We start from the raw sequence: 26,697 nt of genomic DNA, 5'->3' as shown, positions 1-26,697 counted from the left end.
AAGAGTTTATATGTCTTTTGTCCTTACATTAAGAACTTGTGGGTATAAGGTCTGGTTGATGTCTCGTAGGTGAAAAGGATCTGGTCTTTATTGATCAACTTTGTCCTTTTTTCTTTTCTGGGTTTCAAATAGTTTGTCTAGTTCTTCATCTGAAGAGGGTGCGGCAGCTACCTTTCCTCTTTGCTCCTTAGGAGTCTTTTCACCAGAATTCGCTGAATCTCCTGTTTCGGGTCTGGTTTCCAATTTTTGTCTGTAGTGTCTGTCTGAGTTGTCTGAGCTCATTGGCTTGTTCCTTGGAAATGGATCAAAGGATTTTGTCTCACCAGTGGCTATAAAGGGTTTCATTCCCCTACCTCGGCCCCGGCCTCTATAGTTTTGGAACATATTTACCTGCAAACAAGCATTGTTAGTTCCAAAAATCCGATCACGAGATAAAATGTCAGGAATAACATTGTCTTTTCCTGGGATGTGTTTTACCGTGTATTTGAAACCGACAAGGTAGTTCTGCCAGTTAATGAGTCTCATTTGCCTCGTATTTCCAATATTATTTTTATGGAATGACTCGACAAACATAGAATCTGTTTCAAGAGTGAATTCATTGGGTCTGAGAAACATTTCATATTTTTCGAATGCCTTGATTACCTTGAAGTGTTCTTTCTCGTGGATATGATATCTAGTGACTGGTCTGGAAAGGTTCCTAATTTGTAGCAGCATATCCTGCGTTTTCGTTCTTTGTCAAATTTGTTAATGGCTAAGTAGACGGCACCCCATTTTTTATCAGATGCATATCTGTTTGGACTACGAATTCGTTGTCTCTAGTGGGTAATGGTAAGGGAGGAAGGGTTTTTACCTTTTCTTTTACTTGCCTTACTATTTACTTCTCTTTCATCCCATCTGAAGGGATTAGTGATTTCTGTCTTTTGCTGCTTAGCGGAAAGGCTCCCCCCTGAAGACTGCTATGTCTTTGATATAGTCTGACGCGCAAACAAGTATTCCTAAGAATGGCTGTAACAGTTTTCTGTTTTTTATTTCTTCTGGGAAGTCTAGACCCTACACCCTAAAAACACACATTCACCTTACCAGAACAGGAAGCCTAAAGATAGATGACAGAGGAAAATGGAATATAGTAGCACTGTACCAGTTTGGGTGTACTCATTAGCTAGTTGCCTATGCTTATACTCGTTGAGTAAAGCCATCCTAAACTGGAATATAGTAGAAGTGTACCAGTTTGGGTTTTGTCTTTTTCTTTCTTCTTCTAAAATGAAGTTATTTTGAGCATGTCTTAAAATATTCAAGACTCTGTCTCTGTTTGAGAAATATGGGATTCCCATCGTTGTCAGAAAGGCATAGTACTTAAGTAATTATTGCCTCTATTCTTTTGACTGTAATACAAGTATTCTAACAGTGCAATAATCATTAGAGTGTACTTGAATATATCTTGGACCAGAAACTTCCGGGTTTCGGGTCGGGTCATTAATCTCATTCTGAGATTGTGTTGGTAGTTGTGTATCAGTCTGGTCTAGAGTTTGAGTTGAACTCGGACCTTCAGATCTATTTGGATCTGTTTTTTCTGATCCGTAGTGGGGATCAAGGTCTATCTGACTCCACGGAGGGTCAGGAGGTCATTTTTTCCATTGTCTAAGTTAGGTCTTTATATCCGAAGGTGGCCTGAAAACTCTAGGCGAGATTTAAAGCTAGTCTTACCTCAAATGAGTTATGGACTATTGAACTAACTTCATAAGACTTGGAAAAATTTATCAATAAATTATCTTTATCGATAAAAAAAAAAAAAAAGACTTGGAAAAATTTAGTATGTTGCTCCTGGAAGGAACTTGGCTTTGATACCAAAACTGGGTCTAGGGTTAATTTTTCAAAAATAATTAAAACTAGGATAGCCCTTAGGATCAGCTCGTAGAATAGTATCTAGAAATATATTTTTGATGCATTACCAGTAAATATTATACTGTGGGTTATGGTCCACTTTGCTTCCGTTTAAGTCCCTTAGTAGTCCAAGCCATTCTTTTTTATTTCCTAAGATCTAATCCGGCTTTGGTCAAGGCATATCGAGCCTTTTGGAAATGGAAATATTTTGCTATATTCTATGAAAATATGTCAAAATGTAGTACTATGGTTAAACTATTTATAGATATTAATTACTCGGTTATGTGATTGGATGAACAATAATGGGATGCTTTACAATTTACACTTCATAATATAACCGTGAAATGGTAAGTATTATGAAACTTTATTTATTATCAATACAAATTCATTAATGGGGCTTCTGATATTCTAATGAGATCAAAGTGGATGAGATATCTCTTGCATAATACGATGTTAAATTTAGTGGCTAACTGCCTTCCCACAATGAAGAAAAGGAAAAAGGACAATATTCTCGATATCTTTTTTCCTCGAGTTAGTTTTGCCACTTTTCTTTGGTATTGCATTTGGAATTTCTCCTTGTTTAAAGCGAGAGCCTTAAAGTAAGTAGTACCTAGAGAGAGTATATGCACTGCAACTTTAGTAAGAACACACAGAGAGAGGAAGGTCCAGTAACAATTGATGGTCAGGAATAATCCGAAGCGATCATCTCTGTTAATTTGGTTCTATTATCCTGAAGGATGAAGAAATGGAAGAGGATAGTGCCCATAAATTAGTGTCGGATGATGAATCTGGAGATTTTCCTCTGGATTGTTATGTGACTGATACATTCCAATCAAATTAAGGGGAGGATTTTATGGGACGACAATTAATCTTACTATGCTTTGTGAGCTAAATGTTAGGGAATCAAGAAACAACACATTCACTAATTTAGCATAGCAGAGATGGTGCCGTTGAGTTGGGTGAGTGGAAAGACTAAGAGCAACTCCAACCGTCTTTTAAAACTTCAAATATGGAGGCTTTGGCAACTGAACCAACTCCAACCGTCTTTTATTTTAAAGGGAGCCCCTTTAAATCACTATTCGTTGCTTCATATTTGAAGAGGAGAGAGAAGATTTGAAGCTCCACCTCTATCACTATTCACCTTTTCCAATAAACCCTATCGTGTCTCATTTTTTTTTTTTTTTTTGTATAAATGTCAATTTTAGCCTACTCTTTTCATGTACCATGATTTAAATGCCACTTTTGTCCCTTACAAAGTTTAAAGTCTTTCCATTTAATATTTTAAAAATCAAATCAAATCACATTTAAACTACTTCAATAGTTGCTAGATTTTTTTTTTTTTTTTTTTGGGTTTAGGATTTTAAATGAGCCTAATCATAATTGTAAACAACTATTAAATTTTTTTTGAACAAGTGTTATAATGTTATGTAATGTTGAGATTATAATTTGAGCCAAACCTTTGTAATGTTAGGAGAGTGTGTTAATTTTAATTGGGGGGTGATAAATAATCTACGAAATTGGGGTGTAATAAGATAAAGTTGGGGTGCCAATAGCAATTCTCTCTCTTTTTTTTTTTTCTTTTAATTGAAGTATAATAAGTAAAAGTTGGATTTCCAATACCAACTCTTTTTATTTAGATTTTTAATTTTTTTTTTTTTAATGTGCTTGAATAGTGTTTTAGAGTAATGAATAGTGATTTGAAGGTAGAACCCATTGGAGTAGAAAAGTGGTTGGGAGCCTTCATTTTGAAGAAGATGCCAATTTGAAGGCAACTTTTAAAGCTCTCGGTTGGAGTTGCTCTAAAAAGGATAAAATTAGAAATGGATGCTTTTGTGAAAATGTGGAGTAGCTCCACTAGGTTATAAGCTAAGGGAGAGTCGATTGAGATGGTTTGTCATGTACAACAAGGAGCAGTAATAGTCCAGTTAGAAGAAATGTAGAAGTTGAGATCCAAAAGAGAGAGAGATGAAAAAGGTCATGGATTGAAGTCATGAGAGCAGATTTATAGACTCTTGAGTTAACAAGAGACATGAATTTAGATAGTATTAAAAGGAGGAACAAGATTTGTTCTGCTGACCCCAGTTTTTGGGATATGGCTCTGATAATAATGTCGATAATTACTAACATGATATACTTCATTTCACAGAAGTTGCAAAGCCAATTTCCGGCTTGAACCATAAATATGCAGGCAAAGCCCTGATTAGTAGTTAAAACTAATTGAAGTGAATTTTTTCTGAAGTCTCACTTAGGCTTTCAAAATCATATGCAATAATAGTGTAATTTTTCTAATCCCTTGCAAAAGAGAGCTTCAAAAACTATATGAAAGAGAACTTGTGATACTGAAAAATAACTCTTGTAGCCTTCTTGTAAAATCATCCAGATTAATCAGGTTTTCTTTATGGCCGATGATACCACAATCCAGAGAGTACGTGCAGGAGAAATTAAATTGGCCTGGGGTGTCCACTGATGCAACTGTCGACGATAGTATATATTTGGATTCCTATGTCATATGGTTACAACACCTCATTAGCCTCTGTTATTTCTCGAACTTGTTATCAAAACTTTGTGAACATACTGCTGCAGTACTTATAATAAATAAATAAAAAATCTGCTGCAGATAACAATTGGCTTTCGGTGTCATGGAAGTTCACTGTTGGTTCACTGGTGCTTATACTAAACAAGATGTGCAGTCAATTTTTCTTGGTTGTGAATTGTGATTAATAGCAATTATTGAATTTGTTATGATGAGACATATGCCTTCCCTTAAAAGTGTGCTCGAGGTATGGTCCTAATCCTCCATAGAGTGACACAGATGCACCAAGGCTTTGAAGCATGCTTAATGAAAAACTTTGTGTTGATGGTTAGTCATGTATTTTTTTTTTTTCTTTTTGTTTAACCTTGTTTTTATGACTTCATCTATCCTAGGAGAATGTTGAGAGGAAAATTATGGATATATATTCAATTTCTTATAATTTCCTTAATATTGTACTGAAGATTTTTTGAAGCTGTTCATGTGTTTCATTGAGTGGTAGCTGTTAAAGACTGGCAGTATTAAAACATTAATACTGCAATGGTTCAATCTTCTTAAATGCTGATGTGTAGGATGAGCCAGTTCAATGGCCCTGGTTTTACTTTTTTTTTTTTTTTTTGGTGGAGGGGGGAGATTGATTAAAATTTAAGATATGGCAATCTAAAATTGCCACATCACCGCCAGCATACGCGCAAGGCACTAAGTACTTTTTTAAGGTCTCAATGATGAGGCATATGCATCAAGTGCTTTTATGCTTTTTAACATCCCTTGAGGCATTTTAAGGAAGCCTCACTTCTAGGGGTAAGCCTCAAAAGCCTTAGAATATGTTGCTATGGTTAATTTTAAGAAGAGGAGAAATACTTTGAATAATCGTCATTTATTTGTGTTGTATTTTTTGAAGCTTAATTTTATTTTCTTTTAAAAAAATTTCTGCATTATCTGTGAAATAATTGTCCCTGCTGTCTGCATCTTCATTTTTCATAATTGATGTATGTAAAGCAAAATTTTGTTCGTGGTAAACACTTTTTGACTTGGAGCATATATATATTTTTTTTCAAGCTGAAATTAAAATATTGTTTTGAATATCACTCTGCGAAAGTCAAATATTGTGTTTAGGCTTGAAAATTATATACTTCACTTATATTCCAGACCTTACAAACTTGAAGGAGTTGCAAATTTCCTGCAGCAAGGTTACGGATATAGGAGTTTCTTATTTGAAAGGTACTGTAAAAGTTTATTTTATTTATTGGCACTTTTTATATTTGATGCAGTGTGTTACGCAGATCTTAATCTGTAGTTCTCATTATATGGAATTTCTCGTTGCTAGTATTTCTTCTTCATGGCTACTGTATTTACTAAGTCAAGTCCTTGATTTCCAATTTCTTTAAAGTTGGAATTTTCCTTCTTGAGATGCAGTTTTACTTTCTCTACTGAAATATTTTAATCCGTTACCGATCACAAATATTTTAAAATTACCCTTCAATTTTTATTTTATTGAAAAGCAAAAAAAAAAAAAAAAAAAAAAAAAAAAAAAAAAACCGGATGAATTTTACTGACAGAGGGATAGGAGGCCAAAAAGCCCTTCCATACCCGAGAGAGACACTGCAAATACTACTTAGCCACTACAAACAGACTCCCATCTAAAGAGCAAGCCTTGAAAAAACACTCCTTTAAACTTCTAAAACAACTTACATCAGATAAACAGAACACAAAAATACTAATCTCAGTATCTGCGTCGAATGCTCTGCTATTCTTTTTCTTCGAAAGACTTAATATGGGTTTTTTGATATTTGCTACACTTATTGATATTGTATTTTCTTGTGTCTCTGGTGGGGAGTATATACTGTTGGCTGGGCTGTTCTTTTTTGTTTTGTTGAACTTTATGGAGTTGCTGGATCATATTTGTTTGCTTGACAGGTTTGCATAAACTTGTTCTATTGAACATGGAGGGATGCCCTGTTACTGCTGTATGCTTGGGATCCATATCAGGTTCACATTCTCTTGGATGCTTGACATTTTTGTTTATCATTGTATTCCTTATCATTGATATATATTTATAATTGACGATTGTAATTTAAAAATCCTGTATTAGAAGTGGAAGTTAAGCCATTTTGTTTATTTGTATTGTGTTATTGTATCCCACAAATTTTTTTGGAGAGGCATTTCACACGGTCATGTGGGGATATTAAAGTCGTTCGGCAGCCAACGTTAGATTAAAAGTTTTTGTCATTGTTACCTCATATCTGGATATCCAAGCAGGTAGGAACCACCATCTTCTCTCTTTCCATTCCCATCGGCAGCACCAAAAAAATCTATTTTCAGGTCAATTGAACCAGCTCTGAGGAGCCAATGCCTTTGTCCTATATGGCTTAAAAGTTTTGGAGTGGGCTGATTTTTTGTGAGGGTAATCTCCTAACCATAGGGGTCATCACCACAAAAATATCAGCCCATTCCGGAACTTCTAACCCATATAGGACAAAGGCGTTGGCTCCCCTAACGTTGGCTGCCGAATGCTACCCATGTATACACACACACATGATCAGTATCATGTACTGAGAAGTTTGTTATTCCATTTCATAAAGAACAATAAACGTTAAATCTTTGTGAAATATTGTTATTTTTTGAGTGAGAAAGCAAAACAAAAATAAATTCTTATATGTATCCATTTTATAAAGAGAAAATACCAAAAAATGGTTCTTAGAAATCTTAGCATGTATCACTCTACTTTTGGTCTGTTTGCTGTTTCATGCTGCTTGTAGTGTGACGGCGTTTTTATTATTTTATTTTGGATCTCACTTTTGTTTTTTGTTTTTTTGGAACAGCCCTTGTTGCCTTGTCATATTTGAATCTTAACAGATGTGGCCTATCGGATGATGGATGTGAGAATTTTTCTGGTGAGTAGTGTTCAGAATTTATTGTCACACTGTATTGGGTGGAAGAAATCATGGATTACATAGCTCATATACTAGGCTGCTTTTGATTTACTTTTAGTTGGTGCAAGGATGGGTTTCAAAGTATGTCTTGACATTATTGCACCTGTCATGTTTTGCAGGACTTGAGAATTTGAAGGTGTTAAACCTGGGCTACAATAATATTACAGATGCATGTTTGGTAAACCTTAAAGGTTGTCTTTCTCTGACTCTCATATGTTCTATATATCCTGAAATTTGACTTGAGCATATCTCCATTTATTTTGTTGAGGGATGGTGTTTAAAGGAAATTTGAGCATTGTTATATGATGTACATAGTCAATTTTTTGGTGCCAATCCAATGTGTAAAAATTGTGTTCTCTGTAGCTCATAAAACACCAAGAATACTTGGGGAAAGATTCTTTTATGAATTAGTTTGGTGCTTATGGTCATTGACTAAGGCTGACTGGGTCTTTCAGATTCTTGTAGAGGATACATCACTAAAATTTGAACATAAAATGTGTGAATATTATTTGCATTCCGTTTGTCAGTAACCAATTGTCTAGAAATTTCTTTTATCGACTGTAGGACCATCGTGGAAGGCTGAAATTTGGTTTTTATATAGAAAATTGTTGCCAGTTAAAACTTTTACGACATCCACCCGAGCTAATGTTCCATGTAGACCATAGTTTTCTGGGCCATTTGTAGATTTTGAAATTGTATGGTGTGGGGGATCCAAAGAATTTTTTATTTTTTATTGTTTGAAGAATAGTTATTATATATTTTTTATTGTTTTGTTTCAGGTTTAACAAATTTGGAGAGCTTGAACTTGGAATCATGTAGGATTGGTGATGGAGGCATGGTTAACTTGGCAGGTTGCTGTTTGAGATTCAGTTTCCTCTTTTGATTCTAATTTTTTATTTTGATTTCTGCCAGATATTAGATGAGAATGTTGCATTTAAATATGTATTTCTATCCCTGCTTTATTTCATTGGAGTAAGTTTCATGAGAAGTGCGAGGAGTACCAGATTGCGGATGCATTAAAGACTGCCCGTCATTTCATGAATGTGCATCCGTCATTAAAATTTGAATGTTCATTTTTATAGGTTTAAAGTGTGAATATGGGATTTTGATGCCAGGTCTGTGGTATTACCACACAAACTTTACCACCTCACTGAGGTGGCATCTTCACATTTGAATGTTTTGTTATGACTGTTCTCGAATAGTTATATTATAATGTTACATTTTTTTTTTTTTTTGAGTGTGTGTGGTTGTAACATTTTGTAATGATTCTGAAGTAATTGCATGTTTATGTTTTGGCTTCTAATGCTCAGGACTTCGACATTTGAAAAGTTTGGAGTTGTCTGATACCGAAGTTGGAAGCAATGGCGTCCGCCATCTCTCTGGTTAGACACTCAGAAATATACATGATTGGATGTTCTTACCCTGTTTATGTCACTATTTTTTGACTTGTATCTGTAGAGCTCACGTCAAGATGCATCAAACCCTAATTTTGGTTAGGAGCCAAGATCATCCTCACCAACAATTAGCTAATTTGGAAACTTAATACCCTGTAAATGAAGTCAAAGTTAACTGTAAAATGGCTGATCTATAATGGTTTAATTTTTATCCATTTTTCATGGGGTCAAAAGTTTCAGAATAGGCTGCTTTTTGGTGTGGATCCAAACAAAATTTTCCCTAGACTCGCACACAGATCCATGTGCAAAACTGTTTTTGAGTATCCCAATCCCATGTTTGATCAACCTTTCTATATTACTACTGCACCCATTTTCTGTAAATTTTTCAGCTCTTTCTTAAGAAATGATTTACTGTTTTCACTTTTTTCATATCAGTTTTTTTTTCTTTTCTTTTTCTATGTACTACATACAGTGTTATCTGGAATTCAGTTTGTTCTTGTATGAGTACATTATAGAGGGCTTGATTTTGATTTCAAATTTGCAACGTGTCTGGATAAAGATGATGAGATGTTACCTAGGCCAAAAAAAGAATGTAGCGATGGACCCATTTGGATGTCTAATGGGAGATCACTCGGGGAACTCAAAGAAACATTGCTCAGTGTATTGGGAGGTTCCTTGTTGTAAGGGGAAGGGAGTTCCGGGGATTTGTATTCTTAGGCTGATGAATCTAGCTCTTCTTGGTAAATGCCTTAGGTTGTTTGGAGAAGACCAATGAAGTATATGGAAGACAGTTATCTCAGAAAAAATTGGGTGCATGCATCAGTTTTTGTTGGGAGGGTGACAGGAGTCGGCCGTATGGCTGTGGGATTTGGAGACATATTAAAAAAGGAACGGGTGATTTTAATGGAGGTATTCGTTTCAAAAGTGGGAAAGGGTTGCATAGTTAGATTTTAGAGGATCTATGGTTGTGGAGATTCCCCTTAGATGTCTCAAATTTCTGACCTATTCATGTCTCAATAGAAAAATCACTCCGTTCATTGCCCTTTCACTCATACTGATTGGTTACACTTCATCGTTTGTACATATCAGTATCTATTTATCATTTCTCCAAATGCCTTGTGAGACGTGTTGTAAGGTTTTGCCCGACTGTTTCTTCCAGTGCATTGTTTAAAAAAGTGTAGTTTTATCATGCATAGACATTCTGTTAGTCAGAAAACAGCAGCGTAAAGCGAAAGCCCTGGTGTTTGAAACCTCACAGTTTGCAAGTTGCTACTAAGAGCATTTGCTCAATCTGTGATGAATTTGTTTTCAGTCCTGTCACTCATGCACTTTACTGAAGTAGACAAACTTTCATGACTGTTATTTATTTTCATTGAAATGCAGAGTGACAGGTGTTCTTTTAATTAGTAATTATTATTATTGCCAATATACTTCAAAACCATAGCTTAATTTAAATTGCACTTGTTCTTGTAGGTTTGGCTAATCTGGATAGTTTAAATCTGTCGTTCACTCAAGTAACTGACGGTGGTTTAAGAAAATTGTCTGGATTGACATCTCTTAAATCACTAAATCTGGATGCTCGCCAAATTACAGATGCTGGGCTTGCATCTCTTACAAGTAAGCATTTTTTTTATGTCTGCATCTGTATGAATTATGAAGATGGTTCATTCCCTTGGACATGTAACCACACATTATGACATTTGATTCACCAAAAGCTGATGCTGCTTTAAGTATTTGTGTTTCCTTACCTAAGGGATATTGGAACCCTAAACCTAAGAATCTTTGAGTGGATACAAACTTGAACCTATGGATAGGGGTCCAGCGCTCTTCCGATTCTGTATTAACTCTTGTAGCCACCTTGCCTCACTCAACTCGATGTGAAACGAGGAGAAACAAACTGACAGAACAAAAAAGAGAGTTGAGAGAAACTTCTTATAATAAATGCACTTTATTTGTACTGAATAATTTGAGAGCATGGCAGACTCTATTACAAATTTGTTCCTACTACTGCATATCTTCACTTCTTGAACACAGGCTGAAAGCTTCAAACTAAAGAGCTGAAGCCTGGCACCTAGTCACTACATGAACACTTGCTTCATGAAGATTTAGCCTGCAAGTAGCATGAAATACAACTTGCTTCATTATAGACCTCTTAGAAAATCTGAAGCGTGCCATTATGTCAACACATAGTTTAGGACAAGCTAATGGCTATCATCTTGCAACACAAAATACTAAAATATTAGATATTCAATGTTTGAGATGTGAGATTTGATGGATGGACCCCTCCCTTGTCAAGTTGGAATTTCCATAATATTTCTTCCATTATTACTATCAGGTGAAAAGATATTCCCTCGATAAAAAGGTTTTACTGTCTTGTAAAAATGGCTGATATTGACTTGACTGTAGTAGACTAAAATGCTTCGAATTGGGTAGCCTGGCCAGTAGATTTTGACTGGATGAATGGGGCAGAGTTCCCAACTGTTATCATTTAAGTTTGATGTGTAATTGTCTTCTGTGTCGTTGGTTTGGTTGAACTCCAATGAGTCTATTTATCATTTCTAATTCTCTCAAGCCTGCACCATTTGATCTGCTCCTCGATCATTGCCAATTTATGGTCCAGCAATTCGTCCTCTTCAGGCCTCTCATACCATCAAACCATCGCCTGTGTTGATAGATTCTTCAACTTTGGTCCTTCAAGAGTGTACTGCCACTTTAACAGCCACTTACGACTGTTTTTGGCCATTTACTAAATTACGTCGGTGTCATTGATCGAGGAAATTTTCTTTCTTGGCAGCCTTCTGATTATGCTAAAGAGATGGTTCAGAATGAACTCCTGGAACAGACCATATTTGGTCACTACTCTTTGTTGGACCATTCTGGTCGTACTCTTCTCAGGAAGGTATTCCTGAGGACCAGAAACTATTGTGTTTTCTGTTACTGATGGCTGGAAACTTGAAAAATGCCTCTTATAGCTTTTGTCTTAGCACAATGCGAACCATTATATTTCTTTTGAACTCTATCATGGAGCAAGTTGTATGTCTTTAGTCACAAGTTGGTCATAATGGTAACAAATTATTGTGATGTACCTTTAATAATGTAGTCTCCATCATTGTTTTTTTAATTCTCACGCCTTTCCACCCCTTTAAATAAGGTTAGTAAGGTTAATCGAAGTTTCAAGTTCAAAAGTGTCTTTGTGTGGTGGTTGTAGTTGTAAGACTTCAGCTCTTTAACTTTGAAGCTTTCAATCTGCGTTCAAGTCAAGATATTTATTAGTTGGAATCAATTTCTGAGTCCAAGTTTTTCAGTGGTTCAATATAAATAGAAGATTTTTTATTCCACGAAGTTCAACTCTCCTCTCTTTCTTCATTGTGTTAGTTTGGTTTCCTTTATTTTCTGTGTTGTATGCATTCTCTTCATTAAAATTTGGAATGAGCTCGTGTTTATTTCCATCCTTGAAACCATGGTTTAAAATCTTGTATTTTTCTGGAATGTATTGGCCAAGACATCTCAGTTTTTCAACATTTTGAGAAGATACAAGTATGGAATTCAGGTTTCAGATTCGTCTCATGTTTTTCCGGAATGTATCGACCGAGGCATCTCGGTTTTTCAACATGTCGAGAAGATACAAGTATGGAATCAATGCATTCAGGTTTCAGATTTGTCTGAGAGAGAGGTACCTGGATTGCCGGAGTTGCGCCAGATTTGTGCCAAAGTTCGAGATCAGTTTCTTCCTCTCTGTTTTTTTTGTCATCACATGCCTTAGACAAGCCCCTCCATGTTTTGTAACCGCTTGACCACAGTCTCCTCTAAAAGACTTGTTAAAATGTTAAAATTAATGTCTCAGAATGTATCAGAGTGTTTGGGTAATGTCTCGGCAATGTTTCGGTATCATTTTGGTTTTTGAAAATATGGGATGGGAATTTAAAACACACTTAAACTCATAGCTGCACTATTGTGTGTGGGGACTACCAGATTCTTTTTAGTCCTCTTGATCAAGTGAAGGTAGACTCACTTATCAGAAAAAAGGTAGGCCAATGTATATGAGTAAAACATTGCATCATAAATGAGACAGACCATATCCATGAGGGTTTAGTCCTGTACCCACTCAAAGATTGAAATTTGTTATGAGTTCACAGTTAGGATTTTGGATCCATATTCGTTAAGTTCTTCCCTCCATTTCTAGTGAGTTACCTGTTTCTTTTTTACCTTGCCCCTTTTCCATACTTAAATGTTTTGATGCCAATGAAATAATGAAAACCACTAGCTATCTGACCCGTATAAAGGGCCAAATTTTATGTTACTTAGATGGCACACATGATACTTCCTAGATTTCTTCTGATTATTTTTCATAATGTGATCTACTATATACGTGTTGAAATCATGTGCTTTTGTTGTCCTAGGTCTGACTGGGTTGACTCATCTGGATCTTTTCGGGGCTCATATTACAGATATTGGAATGAACTGTCTGCGTTGTAAGTTCGAAAATCTTTACTGTACTTATCTTTCCAATGTTTGCAGTGGTCATTTGTTATCAGTACAAAATCATTGATTGAAAAGAAAAAAAATGTATACAAGGAAAACAAGCAACCAACTAAAAGGGAGATCGAGGAAATCTCTAAGAAAATGAGGAGGCCTTATTTACTTGTCATCCCCCATGAACCAAAACATCCCATTTGAAGACAGTCTTCCGAAAAAGGAGACCCTACATTCCAGTAAGAGCTTGGTCCAATCTAAACATCAGGGACTTGGTATGAAGCACACAAGCTTCCACTCCCTCCTCCCTCCGTGAACAGCCTACGATGCTTCTCTCCCCATATCTTTCACCATAGTATAAGGGAGAAGTTTTCAATGGATTCTTCCAACTGGAGAAATAGCAAGATATATTGTGAGCACGAAGAATCCGCAACAAAGCCTTAGGTATAGACCAAAGGAACCTGTGATTATAAACACAGAATTGTAATGTAATAGAAGGTGATCATTTGATTCCTCACTAGATTTACACGACACAAAAATTAACCCTAACCCACTTGCAAAAGATTGGATGATTGACTGTCATAGTTTTGTTAAGAGCAGCAATCTACACAAAGAAGGCTATTAGGATGGAATCTTGGATCTCCACACAAAAGAAGCCAGGAAGTCCAACTAGGATTGGATGGAGAGACTTTTGTTAGATGCTTCCACCCGGAAAAACCTTCCCTGTCCCATATTTAAATCCTCCTATCCTTGTCATGGTTATTAGACCAGAGACAATCAGTGATAGAGAGTAAGGCTGATATTGTATCAACTTCCCAATTGTTCAAAATCGTTAGTCCCAAGTAGGAGAGCCGCCTTCTTTCATAATGGAATCCTGTACTGTTTTAATTTAGTGTGTCTTTCTAAACACTACATCCATATGATACTCTAGAGATCCGGCTCTTCTACTGTGAACTTGCAACCCATACCTGGGTGAGAGAACTTTCCCCCAAATGCCTTCTATCCCGCTAAGTTAAATTCCACAACCATTTTTCAAGAAGAGCAGTGTTACTTCTTTCTTTCCCTTTTTTATTTTTTATTTTATAGGTTTTTAATATTGAACCACCTGCTTATCTAGGAAGAGAATTTTCCCCGACTCATTGAAGGTATTTTCGCTCCTCCCTATCATGCCTCAAGAAGTTCATTTACAATCTCATCGACCTTTTGGAAACAACTGAGGAAAGGGTAAAGATGGACACGTGCTAAACTGAAAATGTAGATAGGTGGTTCTTGATGAGGATTATTTTACCTCCTTTTGATAAGCTACTGAATTTCCAAGATATGTCAATCTCATCAAACCTTTCAATCACCAAATCCCACATGGCTTTGGATTTATATTTGGCTCCGAGAAGGATACCCTAGTAAGTTGTAGGAAAAAACCCTAGCTTGCATTCTTGAATTCATATTACCCTAAAAAGCAATATCACTTGTGTCCTTGAGAGAGTGAATTTGGAGACTCGCATTTTGGAGATCCACGTGTATTGAAAAAGCATCCCAACATGATCAAATGTGGGTATTTTTGTAAATTCAGAATTCATTTCAATACAAATGGACCAATGAGAATGTGGGGCTCTGGGAGTCTCCAAAATTCGGGTCCAAAAAAGCCCTGTCCTTGAACCAATAACCCATCTTTCGACTAACCTACTCTCTTCCATCCCTTGAGACCAACATGGGGTAGTAGAGGAAATCAAACCCAAATCACGGTGTGGATGAATTGGCTCCATAAGATCCAATAGAGTAAAATGATGTGGTATGTCACACTAGCTGTGCTTCCTATTGGTCCTCCTGTACTAGTTAAAAGTTCAACAAATGCTGACTCCCATACTAGATATGATCTGAATTGTCTAAGGAAATTCTGAGCCCAGCTCATGTACCACTTTAATCGGTGAACTGCCCAACCCTTGGAACATTGATGGGGACATCAAAGGTTTACCCTAAACCTTTGGGGTAATCCTATTGTAGCCCAAATCCTTGACCTAAATCTCAAATCAGATTCCCTATCCCCGTCTTTTATTTTCTTCCCTCTTCATCCTGCATCAAACATACTACAGCCCAAGTTGGCGAAGATCCAACATTGAGGTGCCAAACCTTTTCGGTTCAAACTTTTGGGGAAGATCCGCCTATTATCTTGATCATCTTCTTTCCAAATAAATGATTCATCTGAATAATGTGTCACCTATTCTATCAATAGGAGGACATTTGAGATCACCAGATGCTTGGGGGTACCTCTGTCTAGAACAAGTCTACTAAGTATGAATTCATCAAATATATCAGAAGAGTTCAGAATACATAATTCATCTTTTTTGGTCCAATATTCTGATTTTAGATCCAATAATTGAGTTGATATGTTAGATAGATGGTTGCTGCTATTTGGACCCAATGTTTAGTTTCCCCATTTCCAACCTTACTTTTACCCAGATTGATGTTTAAATTCCATCACTGCCTAAAAAAACATTGAAGACACCTTAAACGACCAAAATGATCCAATGTTAGAACAACGAAACAAAGATTTTTCATTTGCAAATGAGAAATTTTTGGCCCATGTCAAATCCTTGTATTGCCCCAGTATCCATCAGTTTAGCTTCAACGATCGCTATGAGCTGGAATGGTGATCAAAGATCTTGACTGATGCATCTGCTTTTAAACTGTCCTACTGGAATTTGCTAACCAAAATTATAAATGAATCGAGGAGATACATTTTCTAACCATCCTAGAAGTGGAGCAGTGGCTTGACCTGCGTGCGTTCTCCAGGGTTGTGAGATCAGGTCTTCCCACCTGCTACTTAGCCCGATATTCCCATTTGTTGTGATTGGGCATATCCTCAAGGCTTAGCCTCACTTCCAAAGCCCAAAGGGGTTGGGGATACCCTGTCACATAGGGCTGGCAACGGATCGGTTCAGTACTAGATCACTACCACTCCAATTCCGATCTGAAATTTTTTATACATGTACCCAATCCGATTGGATTAATGAATGTGCAAACCGAATGCGATCCATTTCATTCATCCTTAATCCAAAACCGATCCGATCCGAATACATGCCTTATTTTCAAATTATCAATGTTCAAAAAAATTTAAAAAATATAAAATCATAGAACTTAAAAAAAAAACCACTTTTCAACTACAAATATAGAGTGAAACCAAAAAGACTAAAAAATTATAAACTATTAAAATATGTTTGGATCGGATTTTTTGCGGAACAGATTGGGGTATATCTGAATCCGTTCCGTAATTGTATCGGATCTAAGATTTCAATCTGAATCTGATCCAAAAATCCAGTTCAGACATCGGGTATCTTTCGGATCATTGCCAGCCCTACTGTCACATAAGGGGAAAAAAAAGATCATTTGTTTTTACCCATGCCCTCCACCTTACTCCGAACCTCATCCTATAAGAGCATATAGTGCAGAAAGTTCCAACTTACATGATCATAAACTATGTTGAATATCATTCTTTCACATCATCCTTGAATCATCAGATCAAGATGCTGTCTCGAAAGGCATCCCTTATGAATGCTTCTTACTGTTGAGATTACTCTAGAGGAGAATAACCCTGATCTTGGAGGCAAGGATCATGTAAACTGTCTTGTAGATGCCGCTGGCCAGATTTATAGGTCTATAGTCCTTAATATTCTCTTTTCTGTGGACCTTAGGGATCAAATTCTCTCATAGAACTCCTTCACTGCCTTCGAAAAATCCAATCTAATTTTCTCCCAAAATTTCGTAAGCAGTGCTATGGGAAATCCATTTGGACCAGGGGCATTATTCCCTTTTCGACTCTAAATCCAGAACTTTGTCCTCATTAAGGGACATTCCAAACAAGACACCATATCCACTAAAAGCCAATCAAAATCAAGACCCAAGCCTCTTGGAGTTGGTTTTCAAGTTCATCTCGAAAATGTAACAATCCATCCTCACTCCACCTCGTATTCTATCCTAACTATCCACCAAATATCTTTTTGTGATCAACTTTGAGATGTGGTTACATATTCTCCTAGCATTGGCCTCCTTATGAAAAAAATTCAGTGGCCTAATTCTCGATTTTTTGTTCCAATTTATCTCTTCCAGATTTGCCAATTTTTTTTATTTTTTATTTTTAAATTATGCCTCTTGATCTACTCTCAAAACTTCTTTGTTCCATGGATGAGGGGTTCGCCTCCATCCTATCAATCATTGCAAACTGTTTGAGAATCCCTTTCCTTGCCTCTATTACAAAAAAACCTCCTCATTCCAATTTATTATCTCATCCTTGAGAACCTTTAGTCTTGGTCTCAAAACCAAACTGCTTCCAACAAAAGAGAATGAGTTCTACCGTCCTTCTCCCTTTCTATGAAATCTGGATGTCGCCACATATTTCCGAATCTGAAGGCGATTGGGCATCTTGGTTTATCACCATAGAAACCAAGTCAGGCTTCAGGAATAAGTCGGCAATGGAAAAATTCGGTAAAAGTGAAAAAGAAAAAGGAAAAGAACAAAGAAAAACTGAGAAAATTGGGAAAACATCGAGCTATGGTAGGGCTGTATAATTGTTCATACTAAGTAGTGTTCTTGTATTATGTCATCAGATCTCATTATTTAACAACAATAATAAATCACAAAACCTCGTATTAATAATATCCATGCATCCACAACCAGTAACTATAGGTCAACAAGTAACCATTGCTAAAATGGTCACCATCTTCATCATTTAGGTCAAAGAGACCATATTTTGTTTCTTCTGATTTAATCTCAAACGTCTCTGAGCTTCGCATTTTAATTATGAAGTTCGTAAAAGTCAATTTATTGAAAAAGTCGTGATTTAACCGTTTATGATACGATGTTGGTCCTGGTAGGGTATCCTGCACTACATTAGCAAAATGATCTTCCAAGCAATCGCTCTGCTAAGGACAAGATTCCCTGGAGTATGACTCAATGTATATTAACCTCCTCCCATAGGAAGATCCACGAGCAGGCTTCTATCAACACCCAACTACCCCCTTCTTTTTTCGAAAGAGAATCTCGTTACTTGAAAATCTTCTCCTACAAACCAAGGTAGATTCCACACATGCATTTTTTTTTTTGGCATTTATGCCTGGACCATGGCATTTCTAGGAAGTATTAGAGGATAAAACAATGCCTTTTCCATTTCTACGTAAAGTTCATGCATGCGAAGGGGGGTCTAAAATAGCGGAAGCGTGTGAATCAATAGATTTGATAGGTTGTGTTCAATGGAATACTCAAAATCAATTTGAATAAATAGATTCAATTGATAAACATGCAATAACTTGAAAGAAAATAAAGCATAAAGCTAAAAAAGTAATTAAGAGAGAAAAGATAATTGAATTGATTGATTATTGAATTTTCGGATTTAGATAACTTCATCATAACAACTTAGAATTCTACTAATTATAGTCTAAATAATAAAAACGAATTTAAAACAAATTAGAAATTAACAAGGAATCGTACTCCCAACATAACTATGAAATGGAAATCTTACTAGAACTAAAAATAGAAATCCTAGTAAAACTCTAACTAGGATTGGAGATGTCCTACATTAGGTCCCCTTTCTTTGAAATAACTCGTCCCCGAGTTTGGTGTACTAGTAGAAAAATCATCCTCCGGAAAGTAGGGATGAATGTCTTTTGCGTTTAATGTTGGGGTATGTGCATATCATTAGGCAAATGCACCACATAAGCGTTATCATTTATTTTCTTCAAAATACGAAGGAGTCTAATTTTCTTTAGCTTGGTCGTGTTGTAAATTCCAGAAAGGAAGCTATCTTTACTAAGATAAACCATGGCCAAGTCTCCTTTATAGCTCTTGAATCGTCTATATTCTTATCGGCATTTGCTTTGTGCTTTTCATTAGAAGCTTTAAAGTTCTTCTTCACTTGTCCATAGAGCTTGTAAAGGTTCTCAATCATATCATTGACTGTCACATTGGGGTTGGGGCGAGAAGGAAGTTGCACTTAGTCCAAAGTATGATTAGGTGTTTTGGAATAGACTGGAATGGTGTGTAGCCCATAGAGCGATTAGGAACTAAATTATAAGTGAATTCAGCTGGTACAAGTGTTAAGTCCGATTATCTCGGTTTGTCACCAGAAATGCACCGAATCAAGTTGTCAAGAGTACGGTTCACAACTTTTGTTTGTCCGTCCGTTTGAGGATGGGCAGTGCTTGAAAACTAAGTTTCATTTTTAGTCTAGTTCATAAAGTCTTCTAAAACCAACTCAAAAACCTAAGAGTCACAATCTGAAGTGATGGTCTTGGGGATGCCATGTAGACATATGACTTCACGAAAGAAGAGGTTGGCTATATTTATCGCATAGTGAGTCTTGTGACAAGGCATAAAGTGTCATCTTAGAAAAGTGATCAACAACAACGAAGGTGGAATCGTTGCCTTGTGTTTGAGGTAGTCCAAGCACAAAATCCATTGAAGATCTTCCCAAGGGCCATTAGGGACTGGTAAAAGTGTGTACAAACCAGTGTTTTGTGCTTGTCATTTCCTTTTTTGGCATATGAGGCATTGACGGACAAAATCTTCAACGTCTTTCTCGAGGGACTTCCAAAAGTACCGTTCTTCCACAAGTGCAATGGTCTTGTCTTGTCCAAAGTGTCCCGAGAGTCCGTCATCATATAACTATTTGATAAGATGCTCACAAATGGAACCATTGGGAATGCATAACCTTGTTCCTTTGAAAAGGAATCCATCTTGAACCACAAAGTCTGAAGTACCTTACTGTCCCGAGTTGGTACTATTCACACATAACTTGAAATTCTGGGTTGTCAAAGTAGAGTTTTTTGAGTAAGTCGAAGCCTATCACATTTCTCCTTATAGTAATGAGCAAAGAATATTTATTTTGTGAGGTATGAGAAGGACTACGACTTAGTGCGTCAACAACTTTATTGTTGAGGTCAGATTTGTGTTGAATAGTGAAGTTGAACTCCTGAAGCAAGGTAATCTATGAAGAATGCATGCGGCTGGTCGGATTTTGATTTTGGATGAATTTCAAGGCTTGGTAGTCCGAATAGAGCACAAATTCATTTTTGATCAAGTAATGCCTCCACTTTCTAAGAGTACAACATAGAATTCGAGTTCATAAGTACATTTTTGCCTTGCCTCCGTTAGCTTCTCACTAAGGAATACAATAGGCTTTCCTTCTTGAGATAAAATAGTGTATGGAAGCATCACAATGGAATTCAAATAGTTTATAAAAGCAAGGAAGTGCCACAATAAGGGCCGGAATAAGTTTAGCTTTAAGAGTGAAAGCTAGCTTCGGCATCTTTGGTCTAAGTAAATTTTTTGTTTTTCCATGTGTCGGTTAAATGTGCTGCGATGGAGTTAAAGTCTTTAATAAACGTCGATAGAAGGATGCTAACCCATGAAAACTTTTGGAGGTTGATTTTGGAGAAGGTCAATCCCTTATGGCTGCAATTTTAGTTTCATCCACGTGTATGCCCTCTTTGGAGACTATGTAACCCAAGAAAAGTACCTAAGACATGAAAAAGTGACACTTCTTCAAGTTGATGTAAAGAGATTTGGCTTTGAGAGCTTCAAAAATAGTCCGTAGATGCAAAAGGTACTCCGATCAGATTTGGAGTAGATTAAGATATCATCAAAATAGACCACAACGAACTTACCAATGAAGGGTTGTAGTACTTGGTTCATGAGGCGCATTTGATAAATCAAATGGTATGACTAGTCATTCATACAAGCTATCCTTGGTCTTGAAGGCAATTTTCCATTCATCTCCGGTTTGGATCTATTTGATGGTAGTTACTTTTCAAGTCGAATTTGGAGAAGATGGTTGAACCCATTAGCATGTCGAACATGTCATTAAGCCTTGGAATCGGAAAACAATATCTTATAGTAATTTTGTTCACTGCACGACTATCAATACACATTCTCCATATACCATCCTTCTTAGGTACCAGCAAGGTCGGAACTGTGCATGGATTAAGACTTGATTGAATGAGACCTTTGGAAAGTAAGTTTTCTAGTTTTTCCTTCAATATGTCATGCTCTGTTGGACTCATCTTATAATAGGGCAGATTTGGGAGACTTGCACCGGGCACCAAATTGATGTGGTGTTGTATATTTTTCATGGGAGGCAATGAATCTGGCAAGTACGAAGGAAGAACACAAGAAAATTCTTCAAGGAAGGATTGCACTTGAGGAGGAACTTGAGTAGGAAGGTCCCAATTTGAAGGTTGCACTACCACCACAAACACTTGGCTTGTTTCCTTTAAGTCGTCATAGATGTTGGTAGAAAGAAAACATATTCTCTTATCCTTGACTAGGTGGGAAGCCTTGGGCTTGGCATAGGAACGATGTAAGATCACTTTGACACCATTATGCATGAAAGAATAGGTGTTGACTTTTCGTTGGTAGGTGGTATCATTATCATGAAGTCAAGACCTTCCCAAGAGGATGTGGCATGCTCTTATTGGGACGATGTCACAAATAACCTCATCGTTATATTGCCCAATGCTAAAAGAAAGGGAGCATTGTCTTGTCACATTCTTCTTGCATTTGTAGTCCACACAACCTATAGAATAAGGTGTAGGGTGTTACGTAGTGGGTAGTTTGAGTGTATCGACTGTGTGGCTTGAAATTATATTTTTTGACACAACTTGCCTTGCAACTTGCATATAGTTCGGAAAAGACTGTCAAGTTGAAGGATCAACATGTTGTACCAACAATAAGTTGTGAATAACACAACTTAGAGGTTCACCTTTGTTCTCATAACCCTCAAAGATGACAGCCGCATCGTTATCAACATAAGGGGCATCTTTGTCATTTTCATAATCAGTCTTGGCCACTAATGTTTGCTTCCTCTAGCACACTTCGGAGGTATGACTCATTTTCCTGCACTTAAAACACTTATTTTGCTTTGGATGTGCATAGGGATTAAGTTTGTGGGGTTTAGAAGGTGGAGGTGGAAGCATGTTGTTGTTGTCATAAGGGGGCTGATTGTGGGATGGATAAGGTTGATGAGATGGAGAGGTAGATTGTAGATAGTTAGACCTCCGAGTGTTGGTATAAGAAGGACGAGAATTTATAGCTGTGTGCCAGTTTGTGTATTGATGTGTGGCCAATTTCTCTTGAATTCTTCTATTCAACACATTGATGTAACGCGCAATGGTTTGGTCTTCATTCTCTTGAAGTTTATTCCTTGAGAGAAGGCGAGAGAAGTCATCAACATATTCTTGTACACTTTGGGACCCTTGCCTACAATTTTGTATGTTGATGAACAAGGCTTGGATGTAATTCGGTGGTAAATACCGTTGCTTAAGCAATTGCTTCATGGCTGACCATGATTGCACTTGCCGAAAGTCTTGACATAGTTGATCTCATTGGAGATGGTCCCACCAAGAGGAGGTTGCCCCGGTTAGCTTAAAAGCCACTAGTTTGAAGTTTTTATCCTCTAAAATGTCCATGTAATTGAAGAATCGTTCAACATTGGAGATCCAATTAAGAAAGTCCTCAATGTGCAAGAGCCCATTGAAGGTAGGAATATCCACCTTAAGCCTATAGTCAAAAGATTGCTCTTGTTGCCCATTGTTGCGAAGATGTGGGGGGTGCGTTTAACCTCCTCAAGATCATAGAAGGTCTGATTTGTGGGTGGGGGATAATGGGTCCATTTTGCATTGACTTCGCAATATGGGGGTGGGTGAGTATGGAGAGAGTTAGGGAGAAGTCTATCATGGTCAAAATAGGAATGTCTAGTTAGGGGAGGGGTAGTATAAGGATCTGATTCATCTATATAATTCATATATGGGGTTGTTATGGTCCTTGAAGGGTCATTGAAGTTATTTGATGGGTTTTGAAGGGTATTTGGAGGATTAGGATTAGGAGAAACATTTTATTGGAGCAAATATGTGGCTGTTGGAGGGTGAGGGATTTTATTTTAAGGGTATAGGAGTGATGTGGTATGGCTAGAAGGTTGAGGGAGGGTGGTTTGAGGTGTGGGGAGTGCTTGATTTGGGCAAAACCAAAATTATGGGTAAGGTTCTGGTTTTGAGGGAATTCGGCCTTTCTAGAAGAGTTTGTAGGAGCTGAATTATGAGGGGAATTGAGAGAGAGATGATGGGAATCCTTTGGATCTTCATCTCCAAAAGTTTTCTTACATTTTTCTTTTTCACTGGTGTTGAGAACCATGCCTTGAACACATGACTCCAATATAGGCATAATTTTATTGGTGATTCTTTCTTCAAAATTTTTCAATTCGACTTCTAATTGAGTTTCTAGATAAGATTTTGTGATAAAATCACCTTCACCAACCATATTTTGTGCATGGCAACAAGAATTCTGATACCATTTGACGTAGTGGAGTTCAATGGAACACTCAAAATCAATTTGAATTAATAGATTCGATTGATAAACAATCAATAACTTGAAAGAAAATAAAGCATAAAACTAAAAAAATTAATTATGAGAGAGAAGATAATTGAATTGATTGATTATTGAATTTTCGGATTTGGAGCTCCTTATATAGGTAATTCTATTATAACAACTTAAAATCCTACTCAAATACAAAAAATTAACATTCTTAACCTATATATAACATAATACTAACTTTCTAATCTTATTAGAACTCAAATTGGACTCTTCTAAGCACTTCTAATTATAGCCTAAATAATAAAAACGAATTTAAAACAAATTAGAAACTAACAAGGAATTGTACTCCTAACATAATTATGAAATAAAAATCCTACTAGAATTAGAAATAGAAATAGAAATCCTAATAAAATTCTAACTAGGATTGTAGATGTCCTACATCAGGGTTCTTTGTCTTTTCAAGCGTTTGGTGTTCACAAAATGTTCGGTATTGTTAACTATCTTTGTTAAAATATTGTATTATAAAGCTGTTTTGTTGAATCTGATTTCAAATTGCTGCTGCTAGCGTGCATCTATCACAAAAATGTTATGCCAGTGTTCGCTCACTCTGGTTGGTTGATGCTGCAATTCTACTAAATATCCCTAATGACAGGCCATTTGTGTTTTAGATGTTTATTCAGCCTCGTAGATTTGATTTTCACAGGCAGCCTAAAGGAAACAAAATCTGTTTAGAGCATTAGCTTATTTATACATTTATCTTCTTCACTTTTAAATAATGTCAGTTCTCACCGTTTTTTGTACAGTTGAACAAGTGATTGAACAAATATAGTTAATTAATCTCCAGTGATGAAGCTGAGTACACTCGTCAAAAAAGAAAAGAAATACGAAAAATAGACCACAATGTGTTTATAGATCACTTATCTTCAGTGATGAAGCCTAGTACACTTTGACTAACCTTTATTCGCACAAAACAATGTTCCTAAAAAATTGTAACTTGTCCTTCTATTTTCTTTTAAGAAAAGAAAAACTGCTGGTTATGTCCCTTAGTTTATTGAAAATATAATTTGATTCCAGCCAAACTATTGTACTTTTGCTTATAAATTATCAAAATTTTGGGATGCCTGAGATTTGTTCTTTATTGTTTCTGTGCTTCAGACTTCAAGAATCTCCGGTCCCTGGAGATATGTGGTGGACATATAACTGATGCTGGTGTGAAACATATCAAAGATCTTGTTTCCCTCACCCTATTAAATCTGTCGCAGAATTGCAACCTCTCAGATAAATCCTTGGAATTGATTTCTGGTAACTCATCTTTAATCTGAAGAATTTATTCAATTAGTGGCACTTGGCAGGACAGACTTGTCCCATCTTTATATATTAGTCAAGAATTCCAATTTGTAGATCCTTGCGAGGAGATACCCAAGGCTACAGGCCCAATTGTGGATCCTGCTCTTTTGCCTTAAGTCGTGATAATCTGACTCCTTTTTTTGTACGCTCCCTTCACAGAACCGTAGATCCTTTTGCTTCGGGATACGCAAGGACGGATCTTTTTGTACGGTTCTGTGAAGGGAACGCACAGAAAAATGAGTCAGATTATCATGACTCTGTCTTATTTTGGACAGCTTGAAAAATATGGCCAGTCCAGAAAAAAATGCATATCGATTGGGTGATTATGATATATATGTTGGACCCATTGATTGGCTGGTGCTGACCAGCATTGGGTGTGCGAAAGGTTTCAAGTATATTATTTTTGGACATATAGGAGGGAGGGACTCCTTGTGTTTATTAAGTCCATATCAATTTTGTCATATTTGTTTCTCTCTTAATGTTGCTCCATGCAGGTTTGACTTCCTTGGTATCCCTAAACATATCAAATTCTCGTATTACAAATGTGGGGTTGCAGCATTTAAAGCCGTTAAAGAATCTTAGATCACTGTCATTGGAGTCATGCAAGGTGACAGCGAGCGAGATGAAGAAGCTTCAGTCAACTGCCCTCCCTAACCTGGTGAGCTTTCGACCTGAGTAATTCCAAATTTGAAGCGAAGCCTGTAAATAGCTTTACAATCAGCGTGAAATAATGGTAATATATATATAGTTAAATATATGCAAGAACAACAATTGAGCAAGAAGACTCATGCGAAGTGTTGTGTCGTACGTATGTTGATGGGTGTAAATATGGATTAAGAACTATGGTTTTTATCAGAGAGTGGGAAACAGCTTCGTGCTATATGTGAAGCTTTCTTTCAAAACATGAAAGAAAGTAAGTGTAGATTAGCTTCCTTCGCATGGTCGGCAAATACCCCACTCATGAGCCATGCAAATTCTGTACATATATTCTAGAACAATGGGTTTCCAAGTTGATATAAGCACTGAATTGTGTTTGTTGTTCTTGGAGCTTTGTCCATGTGCCTGGTTATATTTTTCAATAGAATTAACAGGTCAAAATGTTCAAAAAATAACTCGCCCGAATTATAAATAATAAAATTGAGGCTGTGATTCTTCTAGGGGAAAATGCAGCTGGTTGAGAGCAGTCCATGAAGGTAGTAACAGTTGAAGAGGGTCATCTAATCAAATTTATGGTCATGTTTGGATATGTCCGAGTGAATCTAGTGGAGTATTCAATCTAAGGAATCCATCTAAGCCACTTGTTTAATCATTCATTCCATCTATAGATGATTTTAATAGTTTGATATCCTAATCAATGGACCATATCAGTCTATTTGATTGGTAGGATTGCCCTATCATTCAATCATATAAACCCTAACAATAGACTCTTTTGATTAAGTTCCGTTTTATTTATTTGATAGTTGTTAGTTCAGTTCAAATTGTCTAGGCTATAGGAGTATTATTTTTAGATTTATTTTTGTTGTTCAGTCCGTTATTTTGTGTGAAAACCGCTTGCATTTGAGGCGGCACATTTGATGATATCGTGGAATGGTGCAATCTTTCGTGTTGGCTGTAGACATATTAGGGTAAGATTTTCCATCCTACTCTCAGACCATAACAGTAACAAAGTTTGGATTCAGGAACTATGCTATTTCAGGAAAGCACAGAGTGGGTGAGAGTACTCTACTACTATGTACCCACTTTTTCAGATGTCTACATCCACTTAGTAGTTGCACCCCCAGAA

At 36.6% G+C, this 26,697-nt stretch overlaps 1 protein-coding gene across 3 annotated transcripts in view; it reads left to right on the top strand.

Annotated features, from left to right (window-relative positions):
- The window catches only part of LOC147389220 (uncharacterized), a 34,372-nt gene extending 8,415 nt beyond the window's left edge, over positions 1-25,957 (top strand). For 2 of the 3 annotated variants that reach the window (XM_086417675.1, XM_086417676.1), the window contains exons 7-16: positions 5,561-5,632; positions 6,329-6,400; positions 7,234-7,305; positions 7,464-7,535; positions 8,124-8,195; positions 8,655-8,726; positions 10,212-10,355; positions 13,139-13,210; positions 24,723-24,869; positions 25,409-25,957. In XM_086417675.1, coding sequence (XP_086273801.1) covers positions 5,561-5,632; positions 6,329-6,400; positions 7,234-7,305; positions 7,464-7,535; positions 8,124-8,195; positions 8,655-8,726; positions 10,212-10,355; positions 13,139-13,210; positions 24,723-24,869; positions 25,409-25,593 — 980 coding nt within the window. In that variant the 3' untranslated portion in view covers positions 25,594-25,957. Of the gene's footprint in view, positions 1-5,560; positions 5,633-6,328; positions 6,401-7,233; positions 7,306-7,463; positions 7,536-8,123; positions 8,196-8,654; positions 8,727-10,211; positions 10,356-13,138; positions 13,211-18,079; positions 18,279-24,722; positions 24,870-25,408 lie in introns of those variants that run through there. The other variant, XR_015170441.1, reaches the window with a different exon arrangement.
- Positions 25,958-26,697: the final 740 nt, after the last annotated feature.

This window comes from Akebia trifoliata, chromosome 12, assembly GCF_017979445.1.
Source record: "Akebia trifoliata isolate Shusen 1 chromosome 12, ASM1797944v1, whole genome shotgun sequence".
Classification (NCBI taxonomy): domain Eukaryota; kingdom Viridiplantae; phylum Streptophyta; class Magnoliopsida; order Ranunculales; family Lardizabalaceae; genus Akebia; species Akebia trifoliata.
The sequence above is the reverse complement of the archived record's forward strand: the minus strand, read 5'-3'. Positions and strand labels throughout refer to the sequence as shown.